Source organism: Agrilus planipennis, unplaced genomic scaffold (assembly GCF_000699045.2).
Source record: "Agrilus planipennis isolate EAB-ADULT unplaced genomic scaffold, Apla_2.0 scaffold41, whole genome shotgun sequence".
NCBI classification, from domain to species: domain Eukaryota; kingdom Metazoa; phylum Arthropoda; class Insecta; order Coleoptera; family Buprestidae; genus Agrilus; species Agrilus planipennis.
Window position 1 is genome coordinate 377,051 of NW_020442445.1, and position 17,328 is coordinate 394,378.

Genomic DNA, 17,328 nt, shown 5'->3' on the forward strand with positions numbered 1-17,328 from the left:
TATTATATTTAATGTCTATTTTAATGAGTTTCTCATTCGACATGTCTTTTTGTGATTAGCACTAAAAAGACACAGACAGGTAAGCGACAAATTTGACGGACTTGCTCGTCTTAAAAATGATCGTCGCAATCCTGACCGCGTCCCTTCAATGCGAATGATGACATTAGTTCAGATTTAACTGATTCCTGCCCAACGTTCATGACATGAAAGAATAGGTAGTACTGCGGTTAATTGACTGCGACATTGTTTCACTTGATTGTGTCTTGACCGATGGTATTAATCGGTCTTTATAAGTATTAGATACAGGCCTGACGCTGGAAGCTGGCGGAAATTTTAAAATGGCGTGGATACGCGGTGGCAAAAGTAGGCAGTTTTAGGTATAATGATTGCAGCCCTCTTTCTTCAGTATTCCTATCATCGGCGTAGATTAAACATTTAAATTAAATATCTGAAAGCTTATTTGTGTATCGGTTCCGAGTGACTTACCCAAATAGGTCATAAATGGGCAAGTACCTGCGCGACCGTTCGCCAGCTTCCTTCGTCGTGCCTGTACAACGTTTTAGACGTTTACTGCTAAGATGACGACGAGTAATCAACACTAGAAATGAAACAGCTCGAAAGCATGCCAATTTTTAGAAAAGACATTACCTACTCTTTTAAACCAATGCCTTTTATAAATAGTGTTATTGAAAACTGGTTTCCTTTTATTGATTTTCTTATATGGATCTGTGCTTATAAGCACCTTGAAAAAGAATATTGACAGAAAAGTGTAGGAAGCAACTAGGCGACTTTCTCATTATTGTTGTGGGCGCCTTCGTAGGTTTTTAAACGCGATTTCACCACACTTCATCCTAAATTCGAGTAAAATATTCTCATTCGTCCTATTTTTAAGGCGACACTCATAAATTAAATGTTGGGCGCCTTCTTGAAGAAATGTCTCATGAACCTTATCACGTAGACGTAAATCTTTATAATAGCAAACAAATAGGAAATTAATGACAACCGTATCCTTAACCATTAGAAATTTGCTATTAATAATTTTATTACTTACTTTAATTATTAATGAATATATTTATGTAATTAATTTAGCTCCTACGTCAGTGAAATTCAGTTATATTGCCATCATGAAGTTTCTTAAATTCTTATAGTTAAAATTATATTATAATGTTGGTGTAAGCCTAAATGGCATTGATGAGTAATCGTACTGTCCTTGAACGAGCAAAATTCACTTCCTAAAATTTACGACTATCGGAAGTAATTATTTGCTTATGCAAAAATAGTAAGAGGACAATTCGCAAACAGGCATTTTAATTGTTAAATAACTTATTTATGTCACGTAGGGCTTTAACAGTTAAAGTAATAGGGAATTGGTAAATTGTATTTATGTAAAATATTAAAAACTAACTTTATAAAAAGATTTACGTGTAGTGAATGTTAAACTATATTACGAAGTCGGAAAAATCAATTTATCTTGTTATAAAGGGTTACATACAAATTTCAAAAAGTCGAGAAACCCCAGCCTCTCATTGTGATATTTATACTTTTCATAGTTTAAGAAGTAAATATGGGGAAACCGATTATGTTCTGCATCTTTTAAAATGTTAAGATAAATATGTTTGAGTGATAACTATGGGAAAAATGTGATACTTAGTATGCTTTATTATTATAAATTATAAGGATGTTAGCATCCCGTGAAAAAAAACAATGGCCAAACGCTGACGCCCGAGAAAATGCGAAGGATGACGAGGTCCTAGTTGCGGGAAAATTACAAAGGGAATTACCAATTAAGCTTGGGATAGTGATGGTGTTATTTCTTACAAGGATGTCGTTATTTTTTCTTAAATATTTGAAGGATTATATATTTCCTATATTGGTTCGAAGAGGTGTTTAATTTAATTTTTTATTTCAGGGGATAACGTCGATAATTTCGGTAGAAAAATAGATAAAAAATCAGAACAATGGTTTGGAGCCACAATTTACAGTGCTGGTGAAGAAGGGTCGATAGTGGTAAGTCCAAAAACACAAAACAAATGTCATTCTACACAACTAATCGTTAGATAGAACTAAACAAATTATGCGAACTTTTATAATCTCTACATCACTGTAAGACGTAAAACTTGAAAACTGTTGTAGTATTTGGTTATTTGAATTTTTATTTCATTTTATGTTATTTTTTAAACGATCATTAATTTATGACTTATGACGAGGTGCTTGTTAATTTATTAACAGTGGACGACGATGAATTTATTTTTATGCGATTCGTTCCATCAATCAGTCAGAATATCAGAAAGACCAAACAAATTTTACGCTTGTTTTCGAGATCTGTTAATTTTTTTTTGAAATCAAGTATTAACCTTCTCTTTATTCATGAGCCTCAAGGTAGTATAAAAAGTATTTATAATTTTTCAAATGAAATTGGAACATACGTTAGCTGAATGATGAGTGGCCGATATTTCTGAATCATCTTTATTTCGTAAATAACAGTGACACAGTCATCGTTACATATCCAAATTCACATTTTACAACATCTTGTAAATATAAGTTAAAAGAAACGTTAAATTTTCCCTTTTTATTTTATTTTATCTTAGTGTTAGGTATCTTAACTAATATAATAAATGTCAATGTGAGTTTATTTATTACCATTTCACACCTTGCCTGCTCATTCCCGAAGGATAAAAGAAGAAGAAGGGTGGGGGTGGGTGGGATCGATAGAGGAGGTCTCCCCCACCACTGCACCATAAAAAGTTCGTGGCGGTCTCAACCCCATGAACAGTTATGGGGGTGGGGGTAGGGGGATCGAAGGAGTGTAGTCACCTGAGTAAAACCCCATAAAAAATTTGCGGCGATCTCACCCCCATAAAAAGTTATGGGGGTTGAGAATTAATTATTTTGACAATTTTCATGCACTATAATTCAAATAAAATTCAATAAAAAAGATATTTTCAAGCGGGTGGAGGTGGGGGATCGAATGAAGGTGGTCACTTGAACAAAACCCGATAACCTAACCTAACCTACCCTATTGTGAAAGATATTTAAATAATGTTTTATATAACTTTCTCAATATTTTTATGTATAGTAGTTTTACCTTTGAATATCGTTTAAGAATGATGCTATAAATATTTACATGCCTAGAAATGTATAAAAATTGGCATATTTATTAACTTTGAACCCCCATAATAAGTTATCCCCCTACCCTCACCCCCATAACTTTTCCTGGGGGTGAGACCGCCACGAACTTTTTATGGTACAGTGGTGGGAGAGACCTCCTCTTTCGATCCCCTAAGGGGGTGGGGGCCATCATCTAGATCTTTACCCTTTAGTTTTATCCTGATGATCCTGGTCAAGAGTATTTATCAAATTATTGTATTTTTGATGACATTTGACACGTATTTAGGACCTCAAATAGCTCAGAAAGCTTGTAATATATCATATGTCTCATACTTGTAATGTCAACAGCTTTGATACATCGTAATTTCAAATGACCTTTCGAAGCATCGTCGAACATAATAATTATATTTGTAAATCTATTGTTCTTCCACTAAGGTTTCAATTGTTACATTATCCCAAGAGCCGCACCTTACAGGCGGCTCAGTTCCTTTTGTAAATTCAAGAATATACATGCATTCAACTACCATTACCACTTTTATTACTGTTACTATTATTATTGTTGATAATAATATTATTTGTACACAGAACCTTGCAAATTGAAATCCGAATGAGTAGGCAACATTATGCAATGGAATAATAAATTATGGATCGTTTATAATAGACGCTGCTTTCTGCAATGCTCGCTTAATACCTACGCTAGTTATCGTAATAGTTATGTCTGGTATGAGGGTTCAATTATTATCGGACAATTAAATGGCAATCACAGCATTTAGATCAATTGAGGTAATTGAATATTTGGACAAGGGTAATGAAACAAACAAAACAATCAACCATGGCACAAAACGAACGAATAAATTGACTCGTTTCACTAACGGTATATTGAAAGGTTAAAATAATACATAAGGAAAAGTAGTTACAAATAATAAGTGTTTTATAAGGAAGTAATTTTGAAAGAAGCTGTTTCAGTTGAACTTACTCGAATAAAAATGTTCAGTCTTTTAGAATTTCTGAAAGCGAGACTCGAGTTTCCATCTCTCATCGAGTCCCTCTGGTGTCGATGAGAGAGACTGTCAAAAAAACTGTTTAGCGTCTCTGAACGAGCGACTCGAGTCTCTCGTTCAGAGATCTTCATTTCGTATCCAGTCTCTGAACGAGAGACTCGAATCTCTGAACGAGAGACTCAACTCTCAATAAGTGGTGTCTCAATAGACATGGTTAAAATTTTCTAAGTTCAACATATTTCAGAGTTCCCAGTCTTTCTACGAGAGACTCGAGTCTCAGTTTTTCAGTTTTATTCATTCAGTCTCTCTGTAAGAGACTCGAATCTCTGAATTAACAGTTTTATCGTTCGAGTCTCTCATGCAGAGAGATCCATAAAAACACCTAGGCAATAATTGAAAGATTGTGAGAGACGCTCTCAGAGACGTTGAAAGATTGAGAGACTGGAGAGACTGAAAATTTTTGTCCAGGGTAACGATTTTATCGTCAAATTGAGCTAGCCGAACGACAGTCGTCTCTCCTCAGTCACTGATTCCTAGGATTCCAAAAAGCAAACTGAAGTAAGTTTTCCGACCTACCAGAATTAGTAGTTGATGGGGATGAAACATATAAGCTTTTTGTAAGGTGATGAACGCCCAAACACTTTCGACGTTTGTGGAACGTCAATTAATGACCTTAAATTCAGTTACTCGCTAATACCACAACCAACTACGTTCATCATGACGATCTTTTCGAGTTATAATTACTTCTAATGACTTCATTATAACATTAAAAACGTATCAACACAAGAAGTCTGCTGTTTATATTCAGTAAAATGTTTTTTTAATGAAATTAGTAATACATATATATGTACATTAAAAGGGGTTGAGTAAAAAGATCTTAAAGCAATTACTTAAGATTGTACCTACACGAAAACAATTAATATTTTTTTAATTTAGTTCTTGTCAGTAATCAAAACCAGAGATTTTTTGCTCATTATAGATTCTAAAGTCGTCTTTTGGTTATAAAAGATATTTTTGTAATGAGTTATACCACTGGATGTTCTTTTTCAACTTCGTAGGATTTCTGCTTTATGTCTTTAAGGACAGGGACTTCTAGTAGCTGCTGAACCATTGCAATAAATGACCCCGTGGGGTCAAGTCTAGTTAAGGTAATTTTTCAATTATTAACTTACACGAGGAGATAGGTTCTTGTCAATTCAGTTGTTGGTATTGGACCCGCGTAAAGTTCCCTTAAAAATCATATATATATTTATTGATTTCCGTGGAATGGAAATATACAATAAAAAATTGGTATTTCCATTAGCAAAAATGGGAACCCCAGGCTATTTCCCTAGACAAAAATTTCCAGTCTTTCAGAGTCTCTGGGAGCGTCTCTCACAGTCTTTCACAGTCTCACAGTTATTGCCTAGGTGTTTTTATGGATCTCTCACAGTCTCTCTCGATAAAATTGTTAATTCAGAGATTCGAGTCTCTCACAGAGAGACTGAATGAATAAAACTGGAAAACTGAAAGACTCGAGTCTCTCGTAGAAAGACTGGGATCTCTGAAATATGTTGAACTTTTAACCATGTCTATCGAGACAGCACTTATTGAAAGATTCGAGTCTTTCGTTCAGAGACGCTAGACAGTTTTTNTCGAAAGAGGGTGGTCACTTGAACAAAACCCGAAAACTTAACCTAACCTAACCTAACCTACCCTATTGTGAAAGATATTTAAATAGTGTTTTATATAACTTTCTCAATATTTTTATGTATAGTAGTTTTACCTTTGAATATCGTTTAAGAATGATGCTATAAATATTTACATGCCTAGAAATGTATAAAAATTGGCATATTTATTAACTTTGAACCCCCATAATAAGTTATCCCCCTACCCTCACCCCCATAACTTTTCCTGGGGGTGAGACCGCCACGAACTTTTTATGGTACAGTGGTGGGAGAGACCTCCTCTTTCGATCCCCCTAAGGGGGTGGGGGCCATCATCTAGATCTTTACCCTTTAGTTTTATCCTGATGATCCTGGTCAAGAGTATTTATCAAATTATTGTATTTTTGATGACATTTGACACGTATTTAGGACCTCAAATAGCTCAGAAAGCTTGTAATATATCATATGTCTCATACTTGTAATGTCAACAGCTTTGATACATCGTAATTTCAAATGACCTTTCGAAGCATCGTCGAACATAATAATTATATTTGTAAATCTATTGTTCTTCCACTAAGGTTTCAATTGTTACATTATCCCAAGAGCCGCACCTTACAGGCGGCTCAGTTCCTTTTGTAAATTCAAGAATATACATGCATTCAACTACCATTACCACTTTTATTACTGTTACTATTATTATTGTTGATAATAATATTATTTGTACACAGAACCTTGCAAATTGAAATCCGAATGAGTAGGCAACATTATGCAATGGAATAATAAATTATGGATCGTTTATAATAGACGCTGCTTTCTGCAATGCTCGCTTAATACCTACGCTAGTTATCGTAATAGTTATGTCTGGTATGAGGGTTCAATTATTATCGGACAATTAAATGGCAATCACAGCATTTAGATCAATTGAGGTAATTGAATATTTGGACAAGGGTAATGAAACAAACAAAACAATCAACCATGGCACAAAACGAACGAATAAATTGACTCGTTTCACTAACGGTATATTGAAAGGTTAAAATAATACATAAGGAGAAGTAGTTACAAATAATAAGTGTTTTATAAGGAAGTAATTTTGAAAGAAGCTGTTTCAGTTGAACTTACTCGAATAAAAATGTTCAGTCTTTTAGAATTTCTGAAAGCGAGACTCGAGTTTCCATCTCTCATCGAGTCCCTCTGGTGTCGATGAGAGAGACTGTCAAAAAAACTGTTTAGCGTCTCTGAACGAGCGACTCGAGTCTCTCGTTCAGAGATCTTCATTTCGTATCCAGTCTCTGAACGAGAGACTCGAATCTCTGAACGAGAGACTCAACTCTCAATAAGTGGTGTCTCAATAGACATGGTTAAAATTTTCTAAGTTCAACATATTTCAGAGTTCCCAGTCTTTCTACGAGAGACTCGAGTCTCAGTTTTTCAGTTTTATTCATTCAGTCTCTCTGTAAGAGACTCGAATCTCTGAATTAACAGTTTTATCGTTCGAGTCTCTCATGCAGAGAGATCCATAAAAACACCTAGGCAATAATTGAAAGATTGTGAGAGACGCTCTCAGAGACGTTGAAAGATTGAGAGACTGGAGAGACTGAAAATTTTTGTCCAGGGTAACGATTTTATCGTCAAATTGAGCTAGCCGAACGACAGTCGTCTCTCCTCAGTCACTGATTCCTAGGATTCCAAAAAGCAAACTGAAGTAAGTTTTCCGACCTACCAGAATTAGTAGTTGATGGGGATGAAACATATAAGCTTTTTGTAAGGTGATGAACGCCCAAACACTTTCGACGTTTGTGGAACGTCAATTAATGACCTTAAATTCAGTTACTCGCTAATACCACAACCAACTACGTTCATCATGACGATCTTTTCGAGTTATAATTACTACTAATGACTTCATTATAACATTAAAAACGTATCAACACAAGAAGTCTGCTGTTTATATTCAGTAAAATGTTTTTTTAATGAAATTAGTAATACATATATATGTACATTAAAAGGGGTTGAGTAAAAAGATCTTAAAGCAATTACTTAAGATTGTACCTACACGAAAACAATTAATATTTTTTTAATTTAGTTCTTGTCAGTAATCAAAACCAGAGATTTTTTGATCATTATAGATTCTAAAGTCGTCTTTTGGTTATAAAAGATATTTTTGTAATGAGTTATACCACTGGATGTTCTTTTTCAACTTCGTAGGATTTCTGCTTTATGTCTTTAAGGACAGGGACTTCTAGTAGCTGCTGAACCATTGCAATAAATGACCCCGTGGGGTCAAGTCTAGTTAAGGTAATTTTTCAATTATTAACTTACACGAGGAGATAGGTTCTTGTCAATTCAGTTGTTGGTATTGGACCCGCGTAAAGTTCCCCTAAAAATCATATATATATTTATTGATTTCCGTGGAATGGAAATATACAATAAAAAATTGGTATTTCCATTAGCAAAAATGGGAACCCCAGGCTATTTCCCTAGACAAAAATTTCCAGTCTTTCAGAGTCTCTGGGAGCGTCTCTCACAGTCTTTCACAGTCTCACAGTTATTGCCTAGGTGTTTTTATGGATCTCTCACAGTCTCTGTATGAGAGACTCGAACGATAAAATTATTAATTCAGAGATTCGAGTCTCTCACAGAGAGCTTGAATGAATAAAACTGAAAAATTGAGAGACTCGAGTCTCTCGTAGAAAGACTGGGATCTCTGAAATATGTTGAANTAGTAGCTGCTGAACCATTGCAATAAATGACCCCGTGGGGTCAAGTCTAGTTAAGGTAATTTTTCAATTATTAACTTACACGAGGAGATAGGTTCTTGTCAATTCAGTTGTTGGTATTGGACCCGCGTAAAGTTCCCCTAAAAATCATATATATATTTATTGATTTCCGTGGAATGGAAATATACAATAAAAAATTGGTATTTCCATTAGCAAAAATGGGAACCCCAGGCTATTTCCCTAGACAAAAATTTCCAGTCTTTCAGAGTCTCTGGGAGCGTCTCTCACAGTCTTTCACAGTCTCACAGTTATTGCCTAGGTGTTTTTATGGATCTCTCACAGTCTCTCTCGATAAAATTGTTAATTCAGAGATTCGAGTCTCTCACAGAGAGACTGAATGAATAAAACTGGAAAACTGAAAGACTCGAGTCTCTCGTAGAAAGACTGGGATCTCTGAAATATGTTGAACTTTTAACCATGTCTATCGAGACAGCACTTATTGAAAGATTCGAGTCTTTCGTTCAGAAACGCTAGACAGTTTTTTTGACAGTCTCTCTCAGCGACACCAGAAAGACTCGATGAGAGACGGACACTCGAGTCTCGCTTTCAGAGACTCTGAGAGATTGAACATTTTTATCTCGGATTACATTTATTAAGATCTTTTACCAACTGATATTTGCTATAGTAGGTTATAGTGATCTACCCTGTATTAGTACACTTGTATCCAAAGGACTGTAAAGTTTTGATGGTTTGAAAGAAATGCTCTTCCATAAAAATTCGATACGAATAGTATAATTAAATAATCAATATTTTTTGATTAGATGAAATACAACTCTTGCAAAATGAGAAAACAGGCATGTTAAAATTGCATATTACTAACCCTGGTCGTTTTCAAATTGAAACGGCTTTAATTCAGCATCAGAAATAGCTGATTATGTCGGGAAATTACATCTATTGCTTGCTTCCTTTTAATAAACGTCTTGTATCAGTCTGTGTAAGTACATATTACAAACTGACCCTTCTGGCAATCCCGATTTGTTCGTTTTTTATTATAGGTGCGCACGTTTCGAATGCTAACAATTCGTTTGTTATTAAATAGTTCTTTTACTTCCTACGTTAATACTATTTGCTTTGCATTATTGTTGTTCTTATTGCTCCGAGACTCGTTTGTATTCCATTTATATACGAAGAAAAGAACATTCAAACGTTGTTAATTGCCTCTTCAGTTTGAAAATGTTATTCTTCATTTCCGAGATTGTATCCCTTTAGGAATATTAAAGCAATGCTTCATTGTCTCCTATTCCCCTATACCAATACGTAAGTTAATGGCCTCAAAGAAAACACTTTACTATGTTTGTTTTCGCCAACTAAACTTTTAGCAGTAAATCTTCATTCTATTTTTTGTTGTTTACAACAAGTCTATCTCCTCTTAGGTCTTCGATTAATTTATTTCTCATTATATATAGAATACGAATGTTTCCAGTATACGTAAACAATTTTTCTTTAATTTTCGTTTGTTAGATTCTAGAAGATTGTACTATTGGTGATAAATAGTTTAGTTACTAGTCAAACCCGTCCAAATTTGAACGGATGGATACCGTTTTAACGTTTCAGCCTAACGTGCGCCTTTAATTAGTTCTGAACTTTAATTAGACATCTTCATATAGTTAGCTAATTCCAGAAAGATCTATCAATCGAGGAGATATAGGTGTGTGGTTTATTGGGGATTCCTTAGTGAAATTAAGTAATAGCTAAGACAGTACAAAGTAAACGATCAATACAATATGAACCTAATTAAACCACCTTTAAGGTAAAATTATCAGCTGTGTATTTCCACTAAAATATTTTTGAATTAGAAAGGGTTCCACAAGTGATTTAGATTTAGAATCTGAAATAATGCCAAATCGTAACTAGGAGCTTTCAGTTGTTGTAAGTGCTATTCTTTGCTTTATATGCCTACTACTCCTTCCGTCCTGACTTATCTGACTTCCTAGATATCTAAAATGAGCCACTTCTTCTAATTTTTCGTCTCCTATCTTTATATTCGCTCTTTCCCTATTTTTTCGTTCCTTGCATACCAAAAAGTAGGGAAAGAGCGAATATAAAGATAGGAGACGAAAAATTAGAAGTGGCTGATTTTAGATATTTTTGTTAAGAACAATAAATAAATATTATTATAGATATATGTAACTACTAAATAATGTTAAGGGATGTGCAATTTATATAGTAATAGTTTATCAAAAGGATATTTTTTAACCACATCACAATTATAATTCATAAACAATTCCACTGTGTTTTTGTCGTTTCTTCAATTATCTGCTAAAATATCTTCGAATTAGAAAGTGTTCCACAAATGATTTGGATTTAGAACCTGAAATAATGCCAGATCGTAACCAGGAGCTTTCAGTTGTTGTAGGTTTCCTTTTTTTTTTGTATGTAATTCCAGCCCTGTGATAAATTATGCCACGAATGTTACGCGTCGAGAAGTTTTACAGCGAATATGTTTGCGGACGGGTGACCTTCTTGACCCTGTAGGTAGAGGCAGGACAGTGTATACTGTACAGAAAAGTAGCCGCCGTCAAAAGGTTTAAGAGTGCTTTCTGATGTTCTTAACGCGAGCCGTCCAAAAGTCGGCGTGTGATTCAGCGTATCAACGCGAGCAATCCTTGCTTGTCGGTCCTTTTCATGGTCCTTAAATGTAGACGGGACGAACGCAATAGTCTTTTTGAATAGCGCATTTACTCGTCCTCGTTTGTATTATTACCCCGGGGTTGAGCTCGAAAAAATGGGTCTAACGAACTCGCTGAATGTGTTTCGTAACGGCCCCATTTTATTTTTATGAATTCTGAGAGATGGAAGTTGTTAAGTCGTATAATTTATTTTAAATATGAAATATTTTTAATTTTTGTACGTTTATAACCCCTGCAAAAATTACAATTAATTATATTCTGTGCAACTGCATATAATAACAACAAGTTTACTTATGTATAGACATTTAGGTAAATCAATTTACGCCATCACAAATTTACATCAATTACAGTCAATAAATATCTAATCGAATTCAAAATCACTCGTCATATTTGTAAATATTAGCCTTTAGTGTTCAAATAATTTCTTTATTAAGACGTGGAAATTGATGTACAGTCAGGATAAAATAAAATTCTGTGGTGTCAAGAAAATATATCGAGTGCAGTAAACATTACTTTCTTTAGATTAACAGCAAACATTTTTTTATCTTTAGTGCAACACCCTGTGGATTTTAGTTTAAATTTAAAAAGCGTATCAAACACTTTAAACTTTATTTTAGAACCAGATTTTGAAAATCTTAACATTTACACTATAAGCATTAAATTGAAATTATTACGATTTTTATAGTAGCAAATATTTTGGTTAAAATGATGATAAAAGAATTTCATAATGTGAACTTTTAATTAGATACTCAAAGACAATTTAATATCACAAACCTCATCCTTAAATTAAGTTCTTTCAGCTCTTTGGTGATGTTACTGGGATCTCTCCTCAGACGTTAGGATAAAAAAATCTTTTAAAATTAATAGTAGAATCTACATTTGCGTGACAGATATTTAAATGTTAATAAAACACAAATTGAGTATATTTCAAACAAATTTAACTCAACAATTGTTTCGCTCCTACTGCGGCTTCTGTAAAAGTTTTAATTGAAACTTAATTCAACGATGACATACTTAAATAGTATTGGAAAGAGTGGAGATAAGGAATAGATCAGTTATATTGCTAAAATGGATAGTGGGGTGAAACTGAAATATTAACGTTATAAAAATAAAGATCATGTCTTCCTATGTCTCACTTCTTTTAATAATTACAACATGACATTTTTCTTAATTAAGAACTTCCCTATTATATGCACTACTGTAACCTGTTTAGATACGCCCATCTCTCTCATCTCATCATTTCCACTTTTTTTTATTCCCTCCTTTTTTTCTCTGTTGTTAGAATAACAAATACCTGTAAATCGTATCTGGAATCACCATCTCAACAACGCGATCGTATCGAAGAATAGATTTGAAATAGAATCAGTATTAACTGCTCTTTATCTGATGAACTACATGAATCGTTGTTTTATCCTTCATTTGCCTACTCTATTTGTTTATTCGGTTCATCAGGTCCTTCTACAGTTTATGTTGCGCAAATTGGTAGTTTTTTTAAACTGCTATTTTCTGATGTCAAATTGTTTACACTAGAAGATAAAAATGGTCAGGTACTTAATTTTTATTTTATTTATCAGCTTTGGTGACTAACTATAGTTAGCCTGATTCCAAAGGAGTGGGGTTTTTTACTAGTTTAGGACTCCGAGAAAGAGAAAGAGATCAATAGTTCGTATTTCGTCTCGAGAGCACGCCAGAGCTCATTAGTTCATTAGTAAAGTTAGTGACACGTTCTCTACCTTAGAGCTTTTTACATCCTCCGGGAAAACAACTAGTGAAGCTTTATCTGACTCCTAGGATGTATACAAGAGTTACACCGTTAGATGTTGGGAAATGTGTTGAAGGCGAAAACGGAGAACTTTTTAGCAGATGTAACTCTTTCTTTGTAGGATCTTCGAATCCTTCATGCTGGTTTTGCGTGAATTGAGGTTTTCAAAGGAATGGCTGACTTACTGTTGTTCCATATGTTTGTTCTACTGTTTATTATATTTGGTATTTTAAGATATCTATTCGTGTTTTGGGTCTTGTGCAACACTCATATTTCACCAGTTTTGAACCGTTTGATAATTTTTGATACCTTCAATAACTATTATTTTGCCGGATTTTACTGTACGAACTATACATGCGATTCGTCGTTACAACCTGTTCTATTTTTGTTGTCTAATTTGGAGTTTAATTTATTGCGTTCGTAGCCTCATTAGTATGATCGCGATAATCCATAAAAGGATCGGGACCCACTGAGAACGTTATAATTACACATTATGTTGCCGACGATCATGCTGTCAAAATAACAGCTACTCTGTCAGTAACTGAGGCGTGTGGCAATGTCTAAGTGATTTTCAAAATAATAGACAACGGCACAACCCACGAGATGTAACCTTTAAAAATATAATTTGACACCTAACTAGGTAAATGCTATTAGTACATTCAGTATTATTATAGGTATATGTAACTATTTAATAATGTTAAGAGATGTGTATGTCTTGTTGCTAGTTCTTAGTATTTTGTTCTTGTATTCTTTATAAATGAGGGTAGTTTTTATGGTAGTTAGATAGAAAGGTTAGCGGCCAGTTCATATACACTGAGCAGAGTCGAATGTCATAACCATTAGCAATTCATATAGTAATAAGTTTATCAAAAGGATATTTTTTAACCACATCACAATTATAGTTCATAAACAGTTCCAATGTGTTTTTCTCGTTTCTTCAATTATTTGCCAACAATTTATAACAAATTTTCCATGTGTAGGGAGTTAGATAAGTCATAAGCATGACATAATAAAGAATAGCACAGGGTCGAGTCGCTTTTAACAAAAACAAATTAGGTGGCGGCTCGTGATAGTTTAATTTGGGAAATCAAAATATTTTATGTTTAGAGTGCATCTCTGTGTAGTGTAATATGGGGACGGTAGGCGCTACAAAAGATAAATGTTAGAATAGGTCATAAGAGAATGTTAAGAATACCGTGGACAGAAAAGGTTAGAATGAGTAGGAGAACAACGTAAGGAATAGGCTAAACAGGTTGATATTAGGACACCTTCTCAGACATGAAGGGATAGTTAAAGACATATTAGAAGCAGAAATAGGAGAGGGAGACCTAGATTAGATTATGTTCGCAAACAGTTAGAAATGACGATGAGATTAGCTGAAGGCAAGAAGAACGGGGGTGCGTGTCTTTTGGGCGCTGTCTAATTTACAGTTGTGTAAGATAAGGGTTTGCTGAACCTTCAGTCAGCAAGATAGTGAAGATCCTTGTAAGCATTCATATTTTTAATAAGTGTTATTTGTCGGCTTTACAATCACTGACCTGACGTAGAGGTTTTGTGTTAATCCAAAGATAACCATCCAGATTTGTGTGAATAAAGACCAGCGTTAATTTCCCACCTGACAACGACCTCTGGTATAATACCCCTGTGAATATCTACTTATAAATAGTTCACCTCAGTATTAAACATCGTTAATCCCTCAACTAGTCAACAGCTTATCACCTGGCGACGCTAGCAATTAACCGTAACACTAAACAGAGTCTGTTGTTAAACGACATGGACGTAGAGATCCGCTTGTTGCGTGTATACAAATCCCGTCGGAGGCATTCTAAAATTAAGTGCATACATCTCTGGTAAGTCTCTTGTCGTATATGGAGAAATATGTACATACGTTTACTGTGGAAAGCTGTGAAAGGCTAACGATAAGTAGATGTTGCGCATAGACTGGCGCACGCACGTGCACTCTCGCGCAACCCTTCGATTTTAATCGCGATGAATTTGTTTCTTTCACAGCCAGCTAAGTTAATTATAGATTTATTATTTATGAGGAAACGCGAATGTGCAAGTCTGGCACGATGTACAAGGCGAGGCCTGCTGTGTGCGATCTGATTTTTCTCAGGGTGTATTTATAAAATGGAAGTGGAAGAGAAACCCTGTTTAAAAATACTAGGACATTAATAAGGTCTTGTATGTACGCCCGAGATAAAAATGTTCAGTCTCTCAGAGTCTGTGAAAGCGACTCTCATCGAGTCTCTCTGGTGTCGCTGAGAGAGACTGTCGAGAGACTGTCAAAAAAACTGTTTAGCGTCTCTGAACGAGAGACTCGAATCTCTGAACGAGAGACTCGAATCTCTCATTAAGTGGTCTCTCGATAGACATGGTTAAAATTTTCTAAGTTCATCATATTTCAGAGATCCCAGTCTTTCTACGAGAGAATCGAGTCTCTCAATTTTTTAGTTTTATTCATTTAGTCTCTCTGTGAGAGACTCGAATCTTTGAATTAACAATTTTATCGTTCGAGTCTCTCATACAGAGACTGTGAGAGATCCATAAAAACACCTAGGCAACAACTGAGAGACAGTGAGAGATGCTCTCAGAGACGCTGAAAGACTCTGAGAGACTGGAGAGAGACTGAAAATTTTTGTCTAGGGCGTATCTAATACTGATTAGAACAACACTTTACCACTATTATCGATGGTAAAATATATTGATCTACGATGAATCTCGTTAGTTTATAAGCTAATATTCGAGGAAGAATGGTTCTTCAGAAAAGCTAGTAAAATTGAAAAAACAGAAAATGGAAAGAAAAGATCATTTTTTCTTCTGCAGGTTGATCATTTTTGTAAAAAGGTTTGACGATCGTGAAGATGGTTAAGAAATAGGAGCAATAGAATATTACCGTGCATCAAGTAGCAAGGACTTTTTCATTGGATTAGAAAATAGACTAAAAATATCAAAATTAATGGGATACTTTAAATTCGTAACATGATTCTTAGTATAACAAATGTTTTCATTTATGAATTTTTGTATAAGTAATTTTGTAACGCACTAGAATTCATAACGCCTATGTTTTTGCATGATGATTCATTTTGGAGAACACACAGGATTTTGCTGCGAATTCTCCTAACAAAGGAATGTCAAATCCGCCTCTCTCCTAGTTATGCTCTTTATGGAAGTGTCGCTTTTACATAATTTAATTTTATTGATGGTAGTATCAGTCCAAGTATTTTGCATTGAAGCACGTATTCTCTTTAGTGGTGCAATCTGTTTGTTTTACTGACATTGCGGTTCGCGCACAAAACAAATAGGCGTATTAGAGGCAAGAATCTGAAACGAGGAGAATTCCTGGAGAAACGGAAAGTTGAAAATGTATTCAGTAGAACGCAACATTGCGTTTTCTATTATGGCATCGTTTACGTCCATCAAACGGTACCCACTATAAGTACTCGTCTGACTTCTGTGCCAGATAGTAAAATACTATAGAATGGAACGAACATCTATTTAAAAAGAATCCCCGGTAGGAGAGCAGGCTTCTTCGTCAAACGTCGCCGTGGAGAGTATCATATGACTGATTGATTCCTCGTTGGAGTATTGACACCATTGACATCGATGGGACCCTGCAACCAGCTCAACCACATTTCCCAATCGTCGATATGTCCGTATTTGCCGCAGATGATTCCGCTTTTTGCCGCATTACCATTCAACGAGCGTACTGCCGATGATATTGCCGTGTGGTAGTTCAACGGCCATACACCATTGGATAAGACATTCATTGTTGCCAACATCTCCAAATTTGAACCATTCCCTTTTCACCCCACACATGCAACTACAAATAAATATTCATTGAGGTGTTTCTTTTATGGGAAAATATATGTAAACATTGTTATTATCATTTTGCTACACAGTGGTTTGTCTTCGATTGGAATGGAATTTTTTTTTCTCAATTCATTTCTTAATTTTGAAAACAACGTGTTGCACCATGCGTTGTCAGGAGAAGAAATTTCGGAACCCATTCTAAGAATCATTAGTTACGGATTAGGTTACAGCTGAAAAATGCTTCGCATGGTGGGTTCTGTGTCCTATTAGATACATTAGCTAAGATATGTTAATATTACATTTTATTTTTTTTATGTCGGAGTTTTGAAATCATTTTTTTCCAAATTCCTCTACAATATTAGTAAACACCCAAGGAAAATTTGTACAGTTTGCATTCGCTCCTTTTCAGCGAGTTCTATTTTGTGTAGTGCACTAGTTATTCATCAGGAACTGTTGCAGTTGTCCAGCAATAGGAACTGGCTGACCGAAGCTATTGGCAAACGGGACAACGCGATTTACAAGTTCATCTCTTCCTTGGACCGCTTTTACTTCAAAGATAATACAATTGCCGTCCGTGAGTTACGATCGCATTCA

The 17,328-nt window shown here is 34.9% G+C and overlaps 1 protein-coding gene across 1 annotated transcript in view; it reads left to right on the plus strand.

The window, feature by feature from the left end:
* The window catches only part of LOC108733603 (integrin alpha-PS2), a 173,424-nt gene that overhangs the window by 88,905 nt on the left and 67,191 nt on the right, over positions 1–17,328 (plus strand). The window contains exon 3 of the mRNA XM_018464836.2: positions 1,910–2,007. Coding sequence (XP_018320338.1) covers positions 1,910–2,007 — 98 coding nt within the window. The remainder of the gene's footprint in view (positions 1–1,909; positions 2,008–17,328) is intronic.